Source organism: Linepithema humile, chromosome 1, assembly GCF_040581485.1.
Source record: "Linepithema humile isolate Giens D197 chromosome 1, Lhum_UNIL_v1.0, whole genome shotgun sequence".
Lineage (NCBI taxonomy): Eukaryota > Metazoa > Arthropoda > Insecta > Hymenoptera > Formicidae > Linepithema > Linepithema humile.
Window position 1 is genome coordinate 25270100 of NC_090128.1, and position 19969 is coordinate 25290068.

At 36.9% G+C, this 19969-nt stretch overlaps 1 protein-coding gene across 1 annotated transcript in view; it reads right to left on the reverse strand.

Moving 5' to 3' along the window:
• The window catches only part of LOC105671159 (uncharacterized), a 318172-nt gene that overhangs the window by 239889 nt on the left and 58314 nt on the right, over nt 1-19969 (reverse strand). The window contains exon 3 of the mRNA XM_067347649.1: nt 16769-16966. Coding sequence (XP_067203750.1) covers nt 16769-16966 — 198 coding nt within the window. The remainder of the gene's footprint in view (nt 1-16768; nt 16967-19969) is intronic.

Sequence of the window (19969 nt, forward strand, 5' to 3'; positions counted from 1 at the left end):
CCCCGAGACCCGGGGCGGAGAGCTCGGATAGCCGGAACAATTTTCCATTATTCCGGTCTGATGTAGATTATCTCTGTCTTTGTGTACGATACAAAGAAGAGAGAACAATGAAACCAAAATTGCGGTCTATCGTGCATAAGCTTTAAACACTTCATGAGTTATACGGGATAAAGTTTATTGCAAACTATTGACAGATAAATGTTTTTCGTAGATCCGCTATATGTCGCCCGCTCAAGTCTCTTCTTCGACTTCGATTCTTAATGTCCAATTAGTGATTTATTGGATGCTACGAATCTACGAAAAACATTTATCTGTTAATAGTTTGCAATAAACTTTATCCTGTATATTTATCCGGTATTATTTATTTCTTATTGAACTAGCCTTTTCTGATCTGCGTGACGATTTCGTTGACCCGACGAGTAAAGACTCTTTGTATTGATATTCTTGATCGCTATGATTCGTAATATACCGTATGTCTAAAAATGGTCCACCTTCTCTTACAATCGTTTTATTTGTCCGGTTTTTCGTGAAATAAGCCAACAAAATAATATACGTATTTTTACCAATAAAATACAAATATTTAAATATATAAATGTATACAAATCTAACACAAAAACGCAATAAATACTAATTTAAACAAATTTCATTGTTAATATATGTGACCGGAATTTATATTCATTCTAGAAAAAACTGTATAAAACTATCATAAAACAAATGTGGCCTAGATTTCGTAAATAAGCTAGAACATTTCTAATAAAATACATTTCAGTCGCTTGATTACGTTCACAGAAGTAAACATGAGATATATTACTGAATAAAATTATGGACAGCTAATACAGATGACGAAAAAGCCAAGAATAAAATTTAATGCCGCCATAAAAACCTGTCGTTTCAAACTGTCCTAATTTTACAGTGACACGCCGAAACTTGCTTGCCTTTTATGATGCATCAAACCATGTCAAGTAAACCGGAATAGATGAATAGAGGTAAGCTTGTCAGTGCAATTTTGTGCTAGGCTGTGCCTCGCCTAACCTACCCGTGGCACGAACATGGAAAAATATGTAAATATAGGACCTCATTCATTATCCAACACGAAAGCAGAGAGGACGAAGAGGGCAAGAGCAGGAAGAGAGTTTAAGACCGGAAGGTGCGACGACCCGTCTGTGCGCAGCAGTTGTTGTTTTAGCAACGCCGCGCAGTATCGATTGCCACGGAGCCGTGAACTTCGAACAATTGCTAAACGGCTGCCACTTCTTTACGACATGACTTTACGGGCGATACGTTCTCGTTAGAGCATAAGCCAGCTCACGCCTAACCCTTTGTAAACAAAGGTACACGCTTTCAAAGTTATGTCTTTCTTTACGGTGAGAAACCTTTCGATCGCTCTAATCGCAAAAGAATGACTAAACAAGATCATAAACTAATAAATTTCTGTTTCATAAAATATCGTAATATGGAAAATATTTAAGTAATTAACAATTTGATCGAATTTAGTGAGTATCGGCACGACGGTACCGCTTGTCCCTCTCTTTGTAATTCCAGTGAACAAGTGGCTCGTCGCTTAACTTGTTGCAAGGGAAATGTTTCACAGAACCATGGAACTTCGTGTTTACGTAATATGGTAATGTTTTCTTAATACTATCGCATATCACTAACGATCCAGTGTGCGATGTGCCTATACAAAGCAGGTCAGACGTTTCCGGATGTCAAGTAACTTGCCTTTACGGTATTATGAAAGCGAGTTTGCATGTGAGAAATCGTTTCTGGTCAGAAAAATACTTGACAGCAACAATCATCCTGCGCAGTTACTGCAAGATATTCGAAATTTTGCGATCGATTCATTATCAGGATAGAGATTATAGACCTGGCTTGTAGCACCGTGCCGTTCATTGTTATTGCATTTATAGGCTCCTGACCTTTGATAACGAGGAACATGAAGCATCTTGTATAACCATTTGTATCTGTTGGATGGATCTGTTGTATCTTGATGATAGTTACATTATTGAATGCACCAAAATGATATCAATATATCAATCATATATAGCGATATCATGTTGGTGTATCCAATGATAATGTGACGATCATCAAGAATTTAATAGATATAACGAATGGTTATACATCATGCCTCATATCCCTCATTATAAAAACGTCAAGTGCCTATAAACGCAGTAACAAATGCGACACCACTTCTTCTCTAAATCAGAACGAGCTTCGAGAATCCAAATTCTCTAATGCCTATTGTTAGAATCTTAAAAAATATATTATTGCTCTGATAGCTTTCTTTAATAAAATTCATTGTGTGTTAATTGAAATATTTCAAATATTTCAAAGGTTAATTTTATTTTAATAAATCTATCAATAATTTAAACATTCTTAATTAATGTCCTATTTAATTAATTGGAGACGAAAAGATAGAAATGCAGTGAGATACATCGTGTATAAAAATACATATCAAAATTAATCATTCGCAACTTGTCACTCGATTTATTTTTGTTCCTAAAATTCATACTTATTCGTTATTTAAAATGTACCGTCGTTCATCAGCGGACATTAACCTGATGAAAAAGCGGTGCTCCATGCGAAAAACTCACTCGTCAAATATAAACGGCATACGGCCATAAGCTTCGCCCCCGCATAAGGCTCACTCCGAAAGTGCTCATTGGGGGAAACTTTCGCGAGCGCGGAAACCCACAGAAACTTCGAGCTTTCGCGCGATGCGAGGCGAGGCGCACCTTTCTATCTCACCCTTAGACGACAGCGGGGGAGGCGAGAATGGGAGTAGAAGAGGCTCTGATTGACGACGGCGGACTTTTAATTACTCCACCACAAGACCCGAAGCACGTGGAAGCGAAAGATAAGCTAGCTCGCTTGAAATAAAATGAACGAACGACGAAGCTCCGGTGCTCCGGCACGTAAGTTACGCCGCAAATTATGCAATTAAAAGTCCCGCGGACAGATGTGGGTCCCGCTTTTCGCGCGCGCCCTGTCTTCCATATTAACGACTTCCGTTGCTTGGCTACGGTTGCGGATGCGTGTTGCCGACGAAAACTCAGTCGGACAAATTCGCAATAAACGTCAGGCTAAATAAGATATATTGTGAAATAAATTGAAGACGATTATAGATCACTACTTCGAAATTGTACGTGAATAAAATATATCAAAGCAAACGTTACAGTAACGTTAAACAATTTTTGTTGTACTATCAACATATTATCACATAAGTGTAAATATATCTTAACTTTTGATACAGAAAAATGTACTCAAGCCAGATGGCGTCGGACACTAATGCACGAGGAAAACCCCGTATGAACAGAGACCAACGCCGGATGTCAGCATTCAATGCGCAAAAAGCAGCTGAGCGCAATGACTGGGTCGCTGAAGTGGAAGCGGAGCAATATGCCGAGTCCCACCCACAACGGGTTCAACCCCGCCGTCAGACTGAGAGATCTCGGTCTTTCAGGACGAATGGATTCAAGCCTCCACGTAAGCAGCCAAATGTCAAACCAGCTGAAATTAAAGACCCTGCTGAGGAAAGACCCAGCATTAGAAAGGCGTCGAAGGAAGTGTTACGAGATGAACCCCTTTGGCAAGAAGGGCCGTATACTGGGTTCCGAACAGAGGTCTTTTCTCGAGACAGAGAAACCTCCGTCTCCTGTTTTAGAGTACGACGAAGACTCAGACGCTTCTTCACAAGCGTCCACTATTAAATTAGATCGCAAAACAATAAAAATTCTCCCTCGGATTATCTCCAACGAGGTTATATTTTTCAAGTTTAGGCTAGTACCACAGCCACTGCTGATAACTATCGATTAAATAATAATTAAGTTGAGTTTTATTATTAATTTGTTACTCTCTAAGTAAGGGCCGTATACTGGAACCCAGCCTGTTCAACGAATTTATTCACAGAACATGGACTTTTCCTCGTTTCCACTTTTAATGGAACAGGTTTACGGAGACCTCGAGGCTGAGAACCCTCGCCTGAGAAGGGAAGTCTTTTTCTGCGCTTTCCAGCATGTGTACACTAGTGCACTAAATGCCGTGTTGATCGATCACGTGCAGACTGTGAACGCAGAAGACCGTTATGCGGATGAGGAATCACCAATCAATTTGATTCCCGACGATTTTGTCGTGCCCGCCCCGATTTCCGAATACTTCAAATTGGTCGCAAATTCCACTACGCCGCAAGGCGATTTAGTAAAGGTAAATGTGCCCGACTCTGGAATACCGAAACAAGCTATTCCCGAAGCCGATGGTTTACCACCCTTGCCATCAGGTAGTTTCGGACGTATTAGCGCAGATGACCATAACAAGTATGAGTGTTATGTGTCTCCATTTATTACATCTCAACTTGTCGAAGTAACTAGACTTCAAAATGAGACAAGAGAGTTTGTACGTATTGTAAAATACGTTCATAAATCATTAATTAATTAAATCAAAATTTATTTTTATTTAAATATGTTTCTTTCAATTTCTGTCTATATATTAAACATAATGTTTTCACAAAATGTGTATTTCAACATAGTTTTCAGTTTTCTTATCTTTTTATGAAATCTCTCGCATTGTTAAATCTTCGTCATATAACATGCGTTGATTTTAAAATAATACCACCAATATATATATATCAATCAAAGTTAATCCATATCTTTAACAATTTATGTTCACTAATTGCGAAATTAATTTAATGTAGCGCGAGATTGGTGTGCAAATTAATCAGTCAGAAACGGGGCAAGATTGTTCATCGCGAAGGGTGAAAGTTTCACGGAAAATCGCATTTCGCGCAAGATGATTAGAGAAGCGTTAAAACGGTGCTAAACGCTTAATTATTTCCGCATGTAGAGGCATATTTATAGCGGATTCTTGAATCCACTGTGAAATACGAGTCCCGATACGGCTCGCACCATACTAATCTCACATAATTTACACCAAGATGCGATGTTACGTAAATTGTAAGAAATTTTATCGTGAAAATACGAATTATACATATATTGTATGACAAGAGTGCCCAACCAGTCAATATTTATTTTGTTTCTATTAATTTGTTTATATTTGGACATTTAGTTTATCTGTATCGATATGTTTAATAAATAGATATTAAAATTGCATTCTAATTTTATTTAAAAAAAAGTAATTTGCGTGTACGAAAAGGTTGGGCAACACTGTTGTATGAGATAAACATTTTCAAATATATCTAATTTATAATATTACGAGTATCTGAAGGTTTCAGAAAAGCATGTTGTTCCACAAAAAAATAGAACATCAAAATTACATAAAAGCAACCAGCACCGTTGCTAGTAAGACGCTTTGCACGCGATTTAACATAAAAAGTTGCAATGTATGATTGATTTTATATCTTGAATACTATTTTTCTGATTACATTGTCGTGTATTGAGATAACTATCAAAGCTATCCATTATTAAACCGATAGGATTATATTTCGATTATTATAAATATAGATATCAAAACATTATATTGAACAAAAATGACATCACACAATAGAACACTATTCACTCACCAGTCGATGATCCATTATTGCTATCACGCTGTTGTCATCCCGTCGTCGTCATAACGCTGTCATCACGCTGTTGCAATTCCATCGTTGGCTCTTATACAGTACTATATACACACTATTATATACAGTACTATTTATACAGTACTAATTATCACACACGATTCGACCGATTATTTACACGGCACTCCCGAACTTTACAAACGCGACACACTTTTAACGCGATGTACGACGATTCCGAAATAATGCCAATCGTCACAAGCGCAAAACAGTGTTCAATTTTGCTGATTCCGAGAGGTTCAACATTGTGACAATATTCGATGGCATAACATTGAGAGTCAATAACTGCCGAACGCGAATATTATAACAGCTGATTATCACTTGCTTTTAGCGTTATATCGAATGACAATGACACTTCCGACGCGCAATTACAGAGATGATGCATTCACAGGCGAATAAACAATGCGAATCACGACGAAATATCACTATCGACACTTCCGCCATTACTAACGCTTTCGATGCGTTCAAAAAACAAAAATGTGAAAAAGCGTAAACAACTTCACGTCGATGTTCGAAGATTCGACAAGCTACACTCGGTACGACAATTAAGGTTATGAATGTAATCCGGCGAATTAGAGATCAATGTCGCGATCAAACACGTTGATTTATTTATCACGACAATTATTATAAACTTAACAAAGAAACCGTGGATATATTAAGTGTCCGTAATTGTTATAAATTATGAATTGTAACGCGATACCTTTCCTACGTCAAACACCGAGGCAGTTCATCCTGAGAAAGGGCGGAAGTTCGAAGTTGCGTCATCTCGCGAATCGAGAGGGAGCGCCCTCTCTAGGATAAACTCAAATACGCGTTAGGCGGCTATTGTATAGTTCACGTCGGCAAATTAAATTTATTATTCTCCCAACATTCGTGCTCACTGCCGGAATATCGCCCGCGGGCCAAGCAAGCCGGCCAGCACCGAGATATTATAATCGCCATGACGACGTGATACGCAATTAATCCATCGCGCGTCAGCGTTCACTCGCGTTCACGCGCGTGCACATTCAGCGACACATTTAATAATAACGCATATCGATGCGAGCGAGTAGATGCGCGAAACGTGCCGCGGAATGTACCACGGCGATATGATTAATGGCACCGCCTATCAGTGCGTGAACGCGGTAAAACGAAGACAAATAGCCGTGCCGGAGCGCACTTTAAGTGCGTTTACCGCGGATCCGTTTCCGTCAAAACGCGCGTGTGCACCCGAGAAGCATACGAAATTACCTTGGATTTCAGCAACCGCAACGCGATTTTTTATCGGCGAGTTAATTAGACTGTAAATGTACATTCATCGTTATTTCATGCAATTAAAAAATATTATACGATTAGTTTGAAGAATTATTTTATAAATTATTCTATTTAGTAAAAGTTTCGTAGCTTTCTGTCGTTATTTTTAGCATTCAGTGACGTTCAATACTTGATAATTTAAAATTAATATGTAATATTCATATAAAATACTAATATTCTAAGCAATTTATATTTGTAACTACCTCATAATTTGAAATATACTTTATATAAAAAAAGCTTTATTATACATATATTTAACTTTGTAAAGAAATGTAACAAAAATTAAGTAATAAATTATTAATACACGCAAATCCGCAAAGGTGCGTTCGCGTACTATACGCTTAATCCTTTCAAGAGAGCAATGAGTCACGAAGAATACTGAAACCGAAATAGTAAACTGAACGAACGCAATGTGTATAATTCTCCGTTTAATCCGTCCAATGCCCTGATATCGGGCTCTTGCTCTTCCATTCTCCCTTTCCTTTCGTTCATGCTCGTAATCGTATCTCTTTACATCGTTATCTCAGGCGGAACGTACCACATAATCCGACTATGCGGTCGTTGCACCCCAAAAAAGACACGATTCCTAACAGCGACGCGAGTTAGAGCGCAGCGGTAAATCTCACGTGGCTTTCTACAGACGGAAAAAATTATGTTACATCTCCGTAATAGCGATTATCATTATTATCCAGCCTACTATGCGCGCACTCACTTGATGCATCGCGTACCTAATGTGTCACATAAGTGCACAAGAGTGCCCTGCACGCTACGTAACGATAATTTAGAATCGTTTAATCACAGTAGCGGAAACGCCAACTAGAATCCAACCTTGTCTCCGTAATCATAAGTCTTTGAAAATCAGAGTAGCTTTAAGCTACATAGTTAAACAAGTAGGAAACAGAAATAGACTTTCAGTTCCCTTTAATATAAAAAGTTTATTTTTTATAGAAAATAAAGCTACCCTGGTAGAAATTTAATGCAGTTTTTGATTGGTTATTGGGCAGTTATATTGGCTTCTTCCTATTGAACAGTAAAACTGTTTAGGATCCCAATCAAGACGTAACGCTTTTCGCGCAGTTACTACATAGAAAAAATGTACAAAATCTGAACTCAGTTACTAAGCTATTTTAATTCTTTAAATTTTTTTTTCATTGGCCTATATTTTTGCACGCGTTTACATATTTTTATTAATTTTATTTGATTATTTTACAAACTTATTAAACTTTTAACTTTTTATTTTAAAAACTGATCAAAAACCTTTTAATATTAATAACATATTTTGTTAAAATATATTTTTGACAAAATTAGTTAAAGCAATTTTATTATAAAATAAAATATAATATTATATAATATTGTATAATAAAATTGCTTCAATTAATTTTGCCTAGTTGTGATGCAGTATTTTTGTATATAAAAAAACCAGTAATATTAGATAATAACTGGCCGGGTGTTCAGTCAAACTGCACAAATTTCTACCAGGGTACTTTTAAATTATTTTACATGTACTGTCGATTGTCCATATCGTTATCTCGCGAACAAGAATGATCTTTTTTTCAAATTGAACATATTTTTTGGCAAAACAAACTCTAACTATTAATAACAAAAATGATTAAGAATTAAAATCAAATATAAAATAGCTATATAAAACATTACCATAATAAAAACATGTAAAAGAGCAGAGTAAACATGTATAGAACTTTCTTATCGCTCAAACGGCACACGCGCACGTACCGACTTTCCAGCCGGACGCTCGCATCCGTCTTGGATATTAATTGAACGATTGCCACCCTTGACTACTCATTATACGCGCTTTAATTCGCACGGAGCCAGCTCGGCGCGACGCAGCGTCGCGCTCGTATTCCGGTCGACCGCTTGTTGTTTTCGTTTGCTTGACGAGACTCGTGCTATGTCGTTATCCCGCACAAGCGCAAAACGGTGCGCGGAAACTCATTACACTCCGTAATAAGCACGTCGGTTTGCCGCCGCGCCGTACGCGCGTTTAGGAAGATATCAGCCTCCTTCGCACTGTAGCCTTTTTAAGTCTGTCACTATAAAAATTGAAACATGCTAAAAACTGAATAGAAAAAACGATATAGTATACTACTGTAGTACTGATTCAACTCACTAATACAAATAAGTATCGAGGAACATATAGAAATTTGTAAATCTGAATTCTAGTAAAAAAAAGATGAAATAAAAATTGATACTTATTATTTTGCGAATTTATGTGCAAATTTTTTGAAAGCATTGTTTATACATAAAAGTCACAACTGTGAAACTGAAATATAGGAAAATTGTTCAGTGCTTTCTTGCGAATATCAAAAAGAATGAAATATTAAATAAAGAGTGGTAAATCCTTTCTCTTAGTGCTTCTCAAAGCTCCGACTAACGCCCGTTATTCCACGTCGTTTAAAGCAAGCAATAACGGTACTTTATGAAAAAATTGCGTAGGAGGAAACGAAAGCGGCGGTTAAAAAGTGATCTGGCAGCTGTGTGGAAACTTATGAGGAAATCAAATAGTAGCGGTAATTGATCTGTCGATTTCGTCGGCACGATCGATAGGGAAGCACTTCGCGAGTAGAGCGAGGAATACGCAAAGTTGAATATCGACGAAAGATCCGAGCTGTGCTCATAGTGAAAGCGTAGCAGTAGTTCCCGTTCTGATTGATTGTCAAGGAGATTGAGTATCTCGAATTTATCTCGCTTATGGGCGAACGACGCATAATGCGTATGCATTGCAGCGCGAGTGAAATTATTTTGAACATGATTACGCCTTATCGTGTGAAAATCAGTTTATCGGCTTGCTCGTCGCATTTTTCCCATTCATACCTGTTCTCTGACAGATATACACACCATTATTGCACCGCGACAATTCCCAATGGAGGTGAATATTTTCACGTTATTGTATCCTTGTGTCGGCCTGCGCATGAAAATATTTCGCCTATCTGGCGGACAACCTTTTACGCAATGCGCAATTCGGAGCGCGAGGATTTATGCGGCATTGCGAAGCTGCTCTCATGAGTCCCGACGCGCAACGAAAGTTGTAATTGGAGAAATAATGACCCATAGTTGTGGGCGTGCGGAATCTATGGCTGTCGATGGAGAAAGTGTAACATATGCGTTGCCGACGCGGGCGCGCGATCACCGGATGATTTCCACGCGCTCAGAAGATTTTCTACGTGCTCACGCGGAGTCTCGATCGCGGAGTCACGCTTTTCTCGACGTACTTCCCCGCCCCGCGCCGCGATCTTGGCTGGCTCTCCGCTGGAAGATAAATCGGTCCAAAAGCGAAACACGCCGCGCATTGAATTTCATTCGTAGCCCGATTTGATTTATGAAAATTAGTACCGATTTTTTCTCCGCCAAACGAATCACGGGCTCGCGCGCGCCGCTCGCTGCACGCAACTCGAATCAATCTGCGTCCCCGAACCTATTATTCAACGTTGCCGCGGTCATTGGCGGTATAAAGCATGCCGCGATGTTGAGGCAACATGACGGTATAGTTTCAATGCCCAACTGTTTGTTTAATAAAAGAAAAATTTGCATTTTTTATGAATTACAAAACTGCAGATATTTGATGCGTTTTTTGTTCAATTAGGCTTGAAATCTGGGTAATGCGCGATAAATTCCTTACAGAGAGAACTGTACGAGCTAAAAGAATACAATATCCTCCCTATTTAAAAAGCTCAATTAATTGTTGAAGGATGCACTTCCTAAAGCTGGTGAAGTGAAAGGCACGATGAGACCAACCACTAATTAAATCTACAAGAGGACTGCCGACTACAGTAACTCGCGTGCAGTTTGTTTAAAACGGATTTCCCGACTCTATAAGCTTACGAAGTAACTGCTTGTTTTTTTCTACAGCGCTCGTAGTTTTATGAGACTAATTTATTAACCTTCTGGACGCGGAACATCACGAAACCGTTCTTCGGGCGGTGTTACGCACGCGCACGCCCCAGGAAGCGCAAGAAATCGCTTAATCTTCATTCCTATCTTCCTAAAGAGAGTACAAGTGCTTCTCAATCTACAAGATTTCTCCGTGTCACTTTCTTGCCAAGGAAAAATCAAATACAACGGTGACATCGATATCTTGAAGCCGGAACAATTAATTATACTATCATATGAATAGAACAAATAAGTTTCCACATGACAACATTCATAAATATAAATGCGATATCCGTTCGGAGCCGGCATTAAATTATTCCAGATGCTTGGACAATCTGCGAGAGGTATACAAATATGAATATCATAATCATACAATAATCTACTGATTGTGATAATAATTTAAATGTCAAAATGATAATATAAAATTATTACGTGATGTCAGAACAGGATCTCAAAATAGCGTCGTTATCGTTGCTATCTTTCGAAGCGATGACAACCGGGAGTATCTTATCGCAATCCGTTTATCGGAACAACGCGTGGTTGGATGTTTTATAACTGCATTACTGTCCTGAGTATGCATGTACAGCCCCACATTAGTACCGCAGCGGGTTTGTCGCCGTTCGCCGGATCCGTTCGGTACTTCGTTGATGATTGAGAGTATCATTAAGAATTCGTCTCACTTTTTGCACGGACCAATGCCGGAGGTAACAAACGATTATGTAATTCGTCGCCTTCCCCGGCTTGTGCAAAAAACAGTCCCACCCAGCCAAACCCACCCCGTAAGTGGGTATTTCATTATTTTTTTGTAATTATTACGTAAATTGTCGAGTGATTATGCGGCTTTTAATCGGGTTCGTCAATCAGAACGAATGACCTATCTCGATAGCTGAGTAAAAAGAACAGTGACGTTATTGGTCGGCAATTACTTCCTCGCGCTAATTAATTTTTTCCGGAAAATTATACCTATTAACATTTCCACGAAATTTATGTAACTTTGCGTATCGTGCAATGAGCAATCGCAAAACTGAATATAAGACTGAGCATTACAAAACTAATAAGGTTTATAGAATCATAGATTTTATGACAGAACTAAGTCGTCCGGTCATTTCGAAATAAACCAATTATCGGTAATAAAAAAGGCAATAGTGCGAATAATTTTTTAGTTGTATCGACAGAAGAAGTGTAACTTTCGCTCTGCATTCGAAGCAGTCCGGTGTCTCACAAATGAGTGCCAGAAATTTGCTTTTTCGAGTGCATTCATACACTGAGAAAAATATCCAGCGACTCTAATCGGAAAAAACCGTTTGAACATCTTATCCGATTGATTTTGATTGGATTTGGGGCTATCCGATATGAAATAATGGATGCCTTTATCCGATGAAATAAAATTTCCAATGAAATATGAACGGATAATGAGCTGCGATTTACTTATCCGTTTAAATTGATATATAATATGATCGGACATTGCACTTGATCGGATAAAAATAAGGTATTTTTTCCGATCAAGCTGAATGTCCGATCTAATGTACTATATCCGATTAAAATATTATCCGATAAAGTGTAATATCCGATGAAATACAATTTATCCGTTCAGAAGTCCGATGAAATACATGTGTACACATTTCGAAGTCGCAGTGGTAACTCGATTGTGATTGGTCGTGCTAACAGTCGTACCGATGGGCCCAGCGTGCATGAGCCTGTACTCTATTGTCTCGTGTTCGTCATCGAAGCAGCGTGAAGGCAGTGTGACGCAATATTGTGTGCAATATTTTGTATATAATAGTGTATTACGTGTCAATTATTAAGAAGTGAAAGAAATGAATTGTAATACAGTTAGAACTGTTCTTGAAGAACTCAAAGTAGAAGAAGAAGTGATACAAATTAATATTAATATTAATTGGTATATTTAAGGGGAAAATTCCGATCAGATTCCGATCAGATTCCGATTAGATCTATTGATCGGACATAATATAATCGGATTATTCGTTCAAAAAGTAACAAACGGATATTTTCTAATCGGATATTTTTGATCGGTTATTTCAGTCTTCATCGGTTATTTTTTCCGATTGAAGAGATCGATAATATCCGTTTGTTACTTTTTGAATGGATTTTCCGATCAATTTTAACCGGATTTTTCTCTCAGTGTAGACATCGGTTCTTAAAAACGTTTCTCGTTGAAATGTCAACCCGAAAAACGTTAAGAGAAACGATCAAAAAAACGTTTTTTTTATCCACGCGTGAAAAAGATGTATTTTTTCTCACGAAATTAATAAAATAATACCTCACCTCCAATTTTGATAAATTTATACTCATTTGGCGCGTTTTTGTCCAAAACGAAAGAATATAACGGAAAAGGGGCGTTCTGCCTCGCGAAGTCAGATATTAATCGTTAAAGTTGACAACTTTTCAGATTAAGAAAGCTGTCATATGCTTAAAACACATGCTTAAAAGTGACGCAGTGGCGCTCTGTATTGTCAATGATATATTTTAAGCGTATGCAAAAATATTCAATTTACCTTGAGTATATTATACTTGTTTTACGACTTTGTTCTCCACTTATAATAGCACGTCAACGACGACGAAGATATGTAGCCCGCAACGCGACGAAATAGCATCGCTAGCTGCAATTGCCCCCCCCCCCCCTTCTCCTCCTCCTCCCGTTGGGGGGTTCTTGTCAAACCGGAGACATTGATAAGTAGGATTCAAGAATCGAGGACTAGGGTACGAGAGCGCGGAGGATGTTTGGCCTGGGCAAATAGATTTTGCGAGTCGTCTGGTCGTTCGCGTGCATAACAGTTACCTAGAGCAAAGAGCTCGTCTCTCCACGGCACATTTTCGCTCGGCAACGGATGATAAAACGAGCGTGCGTATAGAAGAAAAGCAACAGAGGAGAAAGAGGGAATATGGCAAGACACCGAGTGTAAATATTGTGCACGTGGGCGTCGTGCATCGCGCGGCAGATAAGAATACTGGACCGACAGTGCAGGTGCGTGTGGAAAGATCCTCTCAGCGACACGTTTACCACCTGCAAGAGCGCGTGCTCTATCATGGCATCGAATTGCCGACGCTTATTGTAGGGCAAACGAATCAAAGATCTCTAAAAAACCTCACTGCTAATTTGGTATTTGGACCTTGCCTTATCGACAGGCATAAAATGTCACCACATGTTTTGAATGTTTTTACAAGAAGTTCTCGAACTTTGTATATTAATGATAACGGATTATTCTGTTATTCTGAAATTATACTACATACATCTATTTTTATAAACGCATATCTAATTCGTTCAGTATCATTGTGATACTGTTATATAGTTGAGCCACCGTTGATAACCGTAATATCGATAATAAAATATAGAAATAAATTATTAAAAACAAGCTACAGAGCCCAAGCTGGATTTAAGTGCTTAGTTTATTGACATATTATAACAAAACATTGTTTAGGTCAATTATAACAAATTATAAAGATCTAAACGTTTCGACCATTTGGTTGTGGTCATCTTCAGTAGTTAGTTCTTACATTAATTATAAAATTCAGAACTTATTACAATAAAATCTTCTTACATTCGTTACTTTTAAAATTGTTTAGATGGAAAACATCTCTTGAAAGTCATCCTTCTAATAAACTTAAATCCAGCTTGGGCTCTGTAGCTTGTTTTTAATAATTTATTTGAATAATTTGAGCCAAAATTGTAATTTTTAAGTTATGAAATATAGAAATTACAAATTACTACAAAATGTATTAAACGCCCTTTTTTCGTTCAATTCTGCTTCATAACATAAATAATTATTTAGCTTGTAAGTGTATTTTTGTCGTTCCTATCTATATATAATTTGCTTCACAATCTTTCGCATGATGCAATATATATATTGATATTATTGTCAAGGCTCCGCTATAAGCAGTACTATTTTCAAGTTTTAAAAGTATCGTTCCTCGGTCGCGCGAGCGATGTAATACCGATAGAAAAACACTGATCCGACATGCGAATCTCGAGTCTCGTACATTTATTCACCGCTAAGAATATATGCTTGTTGTTAGTTAAGTCACACCGACAAATCTGTATAGTGTGAGAAAGAAACTGTAATTTTGATTTTTATTTCTTGTCAATTCCACAAAATAGATTTTGAGGCCTGTGTTGACAAAAAATAAATAAAGTATTTTAAAAAATTAAGAAATGACGAAAGATAATTTTTAACTGTAACGTTCAACCATGCAACACTTCTTTAAATAATAATAACGTTCATAAATTCTCAAAATGTTGTAGAGGCAATCTCAGTTTTAAATTTCTGACCACGTTATTTGGTGTTTGACTATATTAATTACACATTTTGCTAAAGACGGTTCAATCTAGAACCGAAAAGTCTAAGATATATGTACCGTTATTGAATACACAACTCTATTGGCACTAAAACAGCGTGCACAGCTCTTTTACTTATTAGATCACAATTTGGCAACACAATTTGCCTAACTTTGAAAAACTTTATTATTATGAATTTTACTTGTAATACTGAAGAAGGCCTAACATAAACAGAAACTTTTGTAATTCTATAACTTTTATAATATAGTTGAATTTTTGTGGCACGAACACTTAGCAACGACTCTTTTCGCCTTTTATATCAGATTATTTGTTCTTTTACCTATGTTTTATTATTCAAAAAAACATTTAGAATTAAAACAAAATTATATTTAAAGGCCACAAATAAATCAAAATCAAAAGATCAAATAAAAAAGATCAAATAAAAATCCAACAGCCAATACTAAGTGATCGTGCGTATTAGAAAAAAAATGAAATAAATTTTGATATATGAATTATATTTTATGGAAACTCTGAAGAAGACCTGATTGCCGGTCGAAATATTTGTTATCGTAAAAGATTTAGATTTTGAGAGCATTATGCGATTAAATTAGCTTTAATGTAGATTATGAAAAATTGATTTTCTTCATTACACTATTTTTTTCGTTTTTAAAATTGTTGAAGATATGTGATTGGGCAAGAAAGACTAAACTATTACAACCGTGTTTCGATTCCGGATAATTTGATCGCTATACTGTACGTATTGTAATGCAAATCGTAGTGGCGCCGTTCACATGACGTTATCTTATTGCAGCAGGACGAACCGCATACTGACATGAGTGTGCAATTCCGCGCTGATGGCGGCGGATTCAATTAAACTGTCATGAACGACGGCTGAAATAACTGCCGACGAAGTAGCTCTCAAAGTGATATAACGGAGAAACAACCCCGCCTTGTTGTTAATATCTGTTCTCGCGGAATATCAACAGCTCCAGCCCTTTACCCTCAAGAGAGCGAAAGGAGCCGGCAGTGGGTCACAGCACGTGGCCTACACGTGGTTAATTGCGGTTTGCAAGGGTACGGAATGTTTTCAGAGAACAGACGCGCCCAACTGATATCTCAAACCATTGCGAGAAAAATGATTTAATTATATATATATATATAAATAAGACTCCTCGAAAAGAATTATACCAATCGAGGAGATAAACTTTTCGTATTGCAAAATAAATTAATTCAATTGAATTAAATAAAAATCAATTAATTTGCTCCAAGATTTAAAAAAAAAATGTTTAAGAGACCTTAATAATCATCTAACAAACACATATGTACGTAAGAATATCAGCGGATTACTCAATTATTAACAAAATAAAGAATATTTCCGTTCGTCTTTTTGTTTTCACAACTAAAATAAACTAATTAAAAAGATTCTACGGAAAAATACGCATACATCGAAAATTATACGAACGATAGCAGATTCCTGTATGTAATTTTAATCGATACCCGTGATATCTTCAAAAGGAGAATGACTAGAATTTCGTAATCATACCCGCAAACTGCATCCCAGATATCTAACCGTACACGGAGAGCATGCGTCTGATTACCTTAATCGCTTCATGGAATTATCTGTGCAAGCAGTTTTCTCTTTACACGTGTTCTTTTTCTATCCGGCTAATACCACGAACGTTTTAACATTATACGCTCATGGCACAATTATACATTGTAAAGTAACTCACCGTTTCAGAGGCAACATTCTTGACTTCCGCCAGCAAAGCCGCAGCAGGTGATAGATAAATCCGGACAAAGTTGTCCAAATTGCCATGATAAGCACAAACGAGGATGTCCCGCGCTTGTCTTATCAGCAGATTCATAACACCGTCGCCGTAAATAGGTCCAAGTAAATTCCGAACCAGGGAAGCGAAATCTCCACGATTCTGTAACGCAATAAAGCTATTCACTCTGAACATGACATAAAAACTGAAATGTAAATTCGATTTTTTTCTAGTTTTTAAGTTGTTGTAAGCAAATAATGTTTCTACGCGTCCCAAATAAATAAGTCGCGCCACCAGAATTAATTACGCGTAGCACTACATTCATGCCATTAATTTAGCAACAGTAAGCATTGGTTATCAATATAATATAATATAATGTTTTTCCACTTTTTTAATCATCTTTATACAAATTTGTAATATTTTCCGTATAATCTAAACTCGTAACATTTCTCCATTGTATTGAATTGAAGTCGGTCAAAATTTATAGACAAATCTTTTTGTTATTTTTTCATATATTAATTTATACAAAAACAAATATAAAAAATTTGCACTAATTCCATAAGACGTAGTACGTGATTCATATACATACGCTTAGAATTATCTCAATTTGTCTCTTTATTGGTGAAAGATTGAGTTAGTTGAACTATTTCACGTGAAATAGTTTGCAAAGAACGAACATATAAATGCAAAGAACGAACATATAAATGCAAAGAACGAACATATAAATGTATACAGTCTTTCCACAGACATATCAAATATGAGTAGTAAAACGCCACAGTATAAATGTACATTTCTAAATTGTACGCAAAAATTCACACAACAATATAGTATGTAAAATGAGATGCAATTCTTAAGAAAAGATAGGAAACAAATCTGATTGAAAGGAATCGGATTGAGAAACCAAAACGAATTATAGAAATAGTTGAGAAATTAACCACACAATTGGATTCCAGCCTTATGCCACTAGTCATTTTGAGACTAAGTATCGATACATTAATCACGCGTTTTCAACACATGTTCAAACACCGGAAACAATCGAGACAAGGGATCGAGCAGTTTCGCGAGTCCATTCACATCGTTACGAAACTATAGCCGCCACGCGCAAAATCTGTTACTGGCAGTCATCCCCCTCGACGTCAGAGTAAACAAGGGGAACATGAATTGGGTTTTGTGACAAAAGCTGGTAGGAATTTTAACTGGGGATACTGCAACACCCGCGGGAGAGAAACATCAATATTCCACCCGAACGCATTGCTTAAACCAATATCGAGTAGAACATTATTTTTGAAACGCATCTGTACAAAATGAAATCAACTGCACATGGACAAAATTATACATTAATTTGTAAATTAATCTCAAATTGCATTACAGCTTACTATTTTTCATTATCGGTGGAGCATAATGATAATCTAAGATATATTGTAGTATAACAGCAATAGTACTGTAAACGCCTAATAAGTTCAAACAGCAGATCGATAAATTAAAAATTTATTACGAATGATTTATCTACCATAATCACGCTTCAAATATAATTTGATATCATGTTTATGGAAAAAGGTTGCTTTCTAATATGATGTCGCGGCAAAAGAAGTAAGAGACTTCGTGGAAATCACTTGTCCGGTGAAAAGAGTGGTAACTCCCGAGCAGGTTTGATGTGAATTGCAGAGAGAAGAAAAGCGACGAATTCAAGGAAAAAGGACTTGTAAAAATTTCAAGAAGAATTGCTGAGAGAATTCTAGTTTAAATTAAATTCGACAAAGAATTTCCGAACTTTATACTTTACGGACTTTAGATAATAGATTATTATTTAGACGTAATAATCCGAGTAAATTAAAAGCGAGTACTACAAAAGCATACTGAAATATTACGCAAAGAACGTTAATGAACGTACTGCTTTTCAACATCGTGTTACTCTTTGCACACGCAGCTTGAGACGTCAATTCGTACGTGTTATCTAATATAATTTCTTTTAAATAATTATTCATAATTTTTTTTTAATTTATGTCTTCATGTTTTTATCACAAAACTTTAGATAATGAAATAAATGCAATCAATAAGATATGTAGCAATAAACTTCTAATATTTTTAGCAATAAATACATATTTTTAATAAAATATTTAATTATTAATATGAAATTACGAAAAAATCAAATTATAAATCGAAAGAATATAAATATTTTATATCACATTAACACAATATATTAACACAATATATTACAAGAGGAAAAACTACATCACATATTTGAGTTACTACACAAATATATGAAATCTTTATAAAAGATTCGTATGATATGATCGATATTGACGGTGTATTGTGATATTAAGAATTATGATTATCAGAAAAAGAAGCAAGTATCAGGAGACGCGGTAGTGTCTCTGACCAAATTCAATGTGATTATCATTAGGTTTTCGACGAGAAAACAAGCCTTCATGTACTCAGCGACTGTCCTGCACATGCAGGGTTAAGACACAAGATGCTAGGCTCAGCACTACTTGGGCCCGAGCAGATCAGGGAGCTGCCGGTGAGAGATCTGATTCTCTTTTGGAGAAAAACAGGTCTCTCATGAGTAAGTTTATGAGGAGAGGCACAATGGACAATGTCTGGGTACCGCGGGCGGCGCTTCGAAAGAAGAACGCCTCCCCCGTTACGTTATATTATTATTATTATTATTATTATTATCATTAGATTTTAGATTAAAGACGCTCGCGCAGTTTTCTTCGCGGGATCGAGAGAAACGTGCTACGTGTGCGCCCTGTTTTCCCTTCGCGCGAGAACACAGTGCGCCGTTTTCCCTTCAAAATTTTCCCAGTCGAAAATCTCTTCGTGGTTAGCTTACAAAAGCTGGCAACACTCTTTCACCGGTGAATTATGTTTGTTATGCTGAAAAATGAGATTTTCTTACCCATGTAGGAATTGCATTCCTGTAGTACCACTAGACCAATAAAGGCCCAACCATGATAGCCGATATTCGATATTGACAATTGGCCCAGTCTTGTCCCAATCTTGTATTTATAAATGACCCAATATTAGCCTGCTTGTTTCACCAGTACTCGGCATCCATATTGGGCCAATATTGACAAGAAGACAGGACCAACATTAGAACTATAATTTTACCAAGCATCGTTTTTGCACTGGTAAAAACAACAGGCCCGATACTGGCACTAC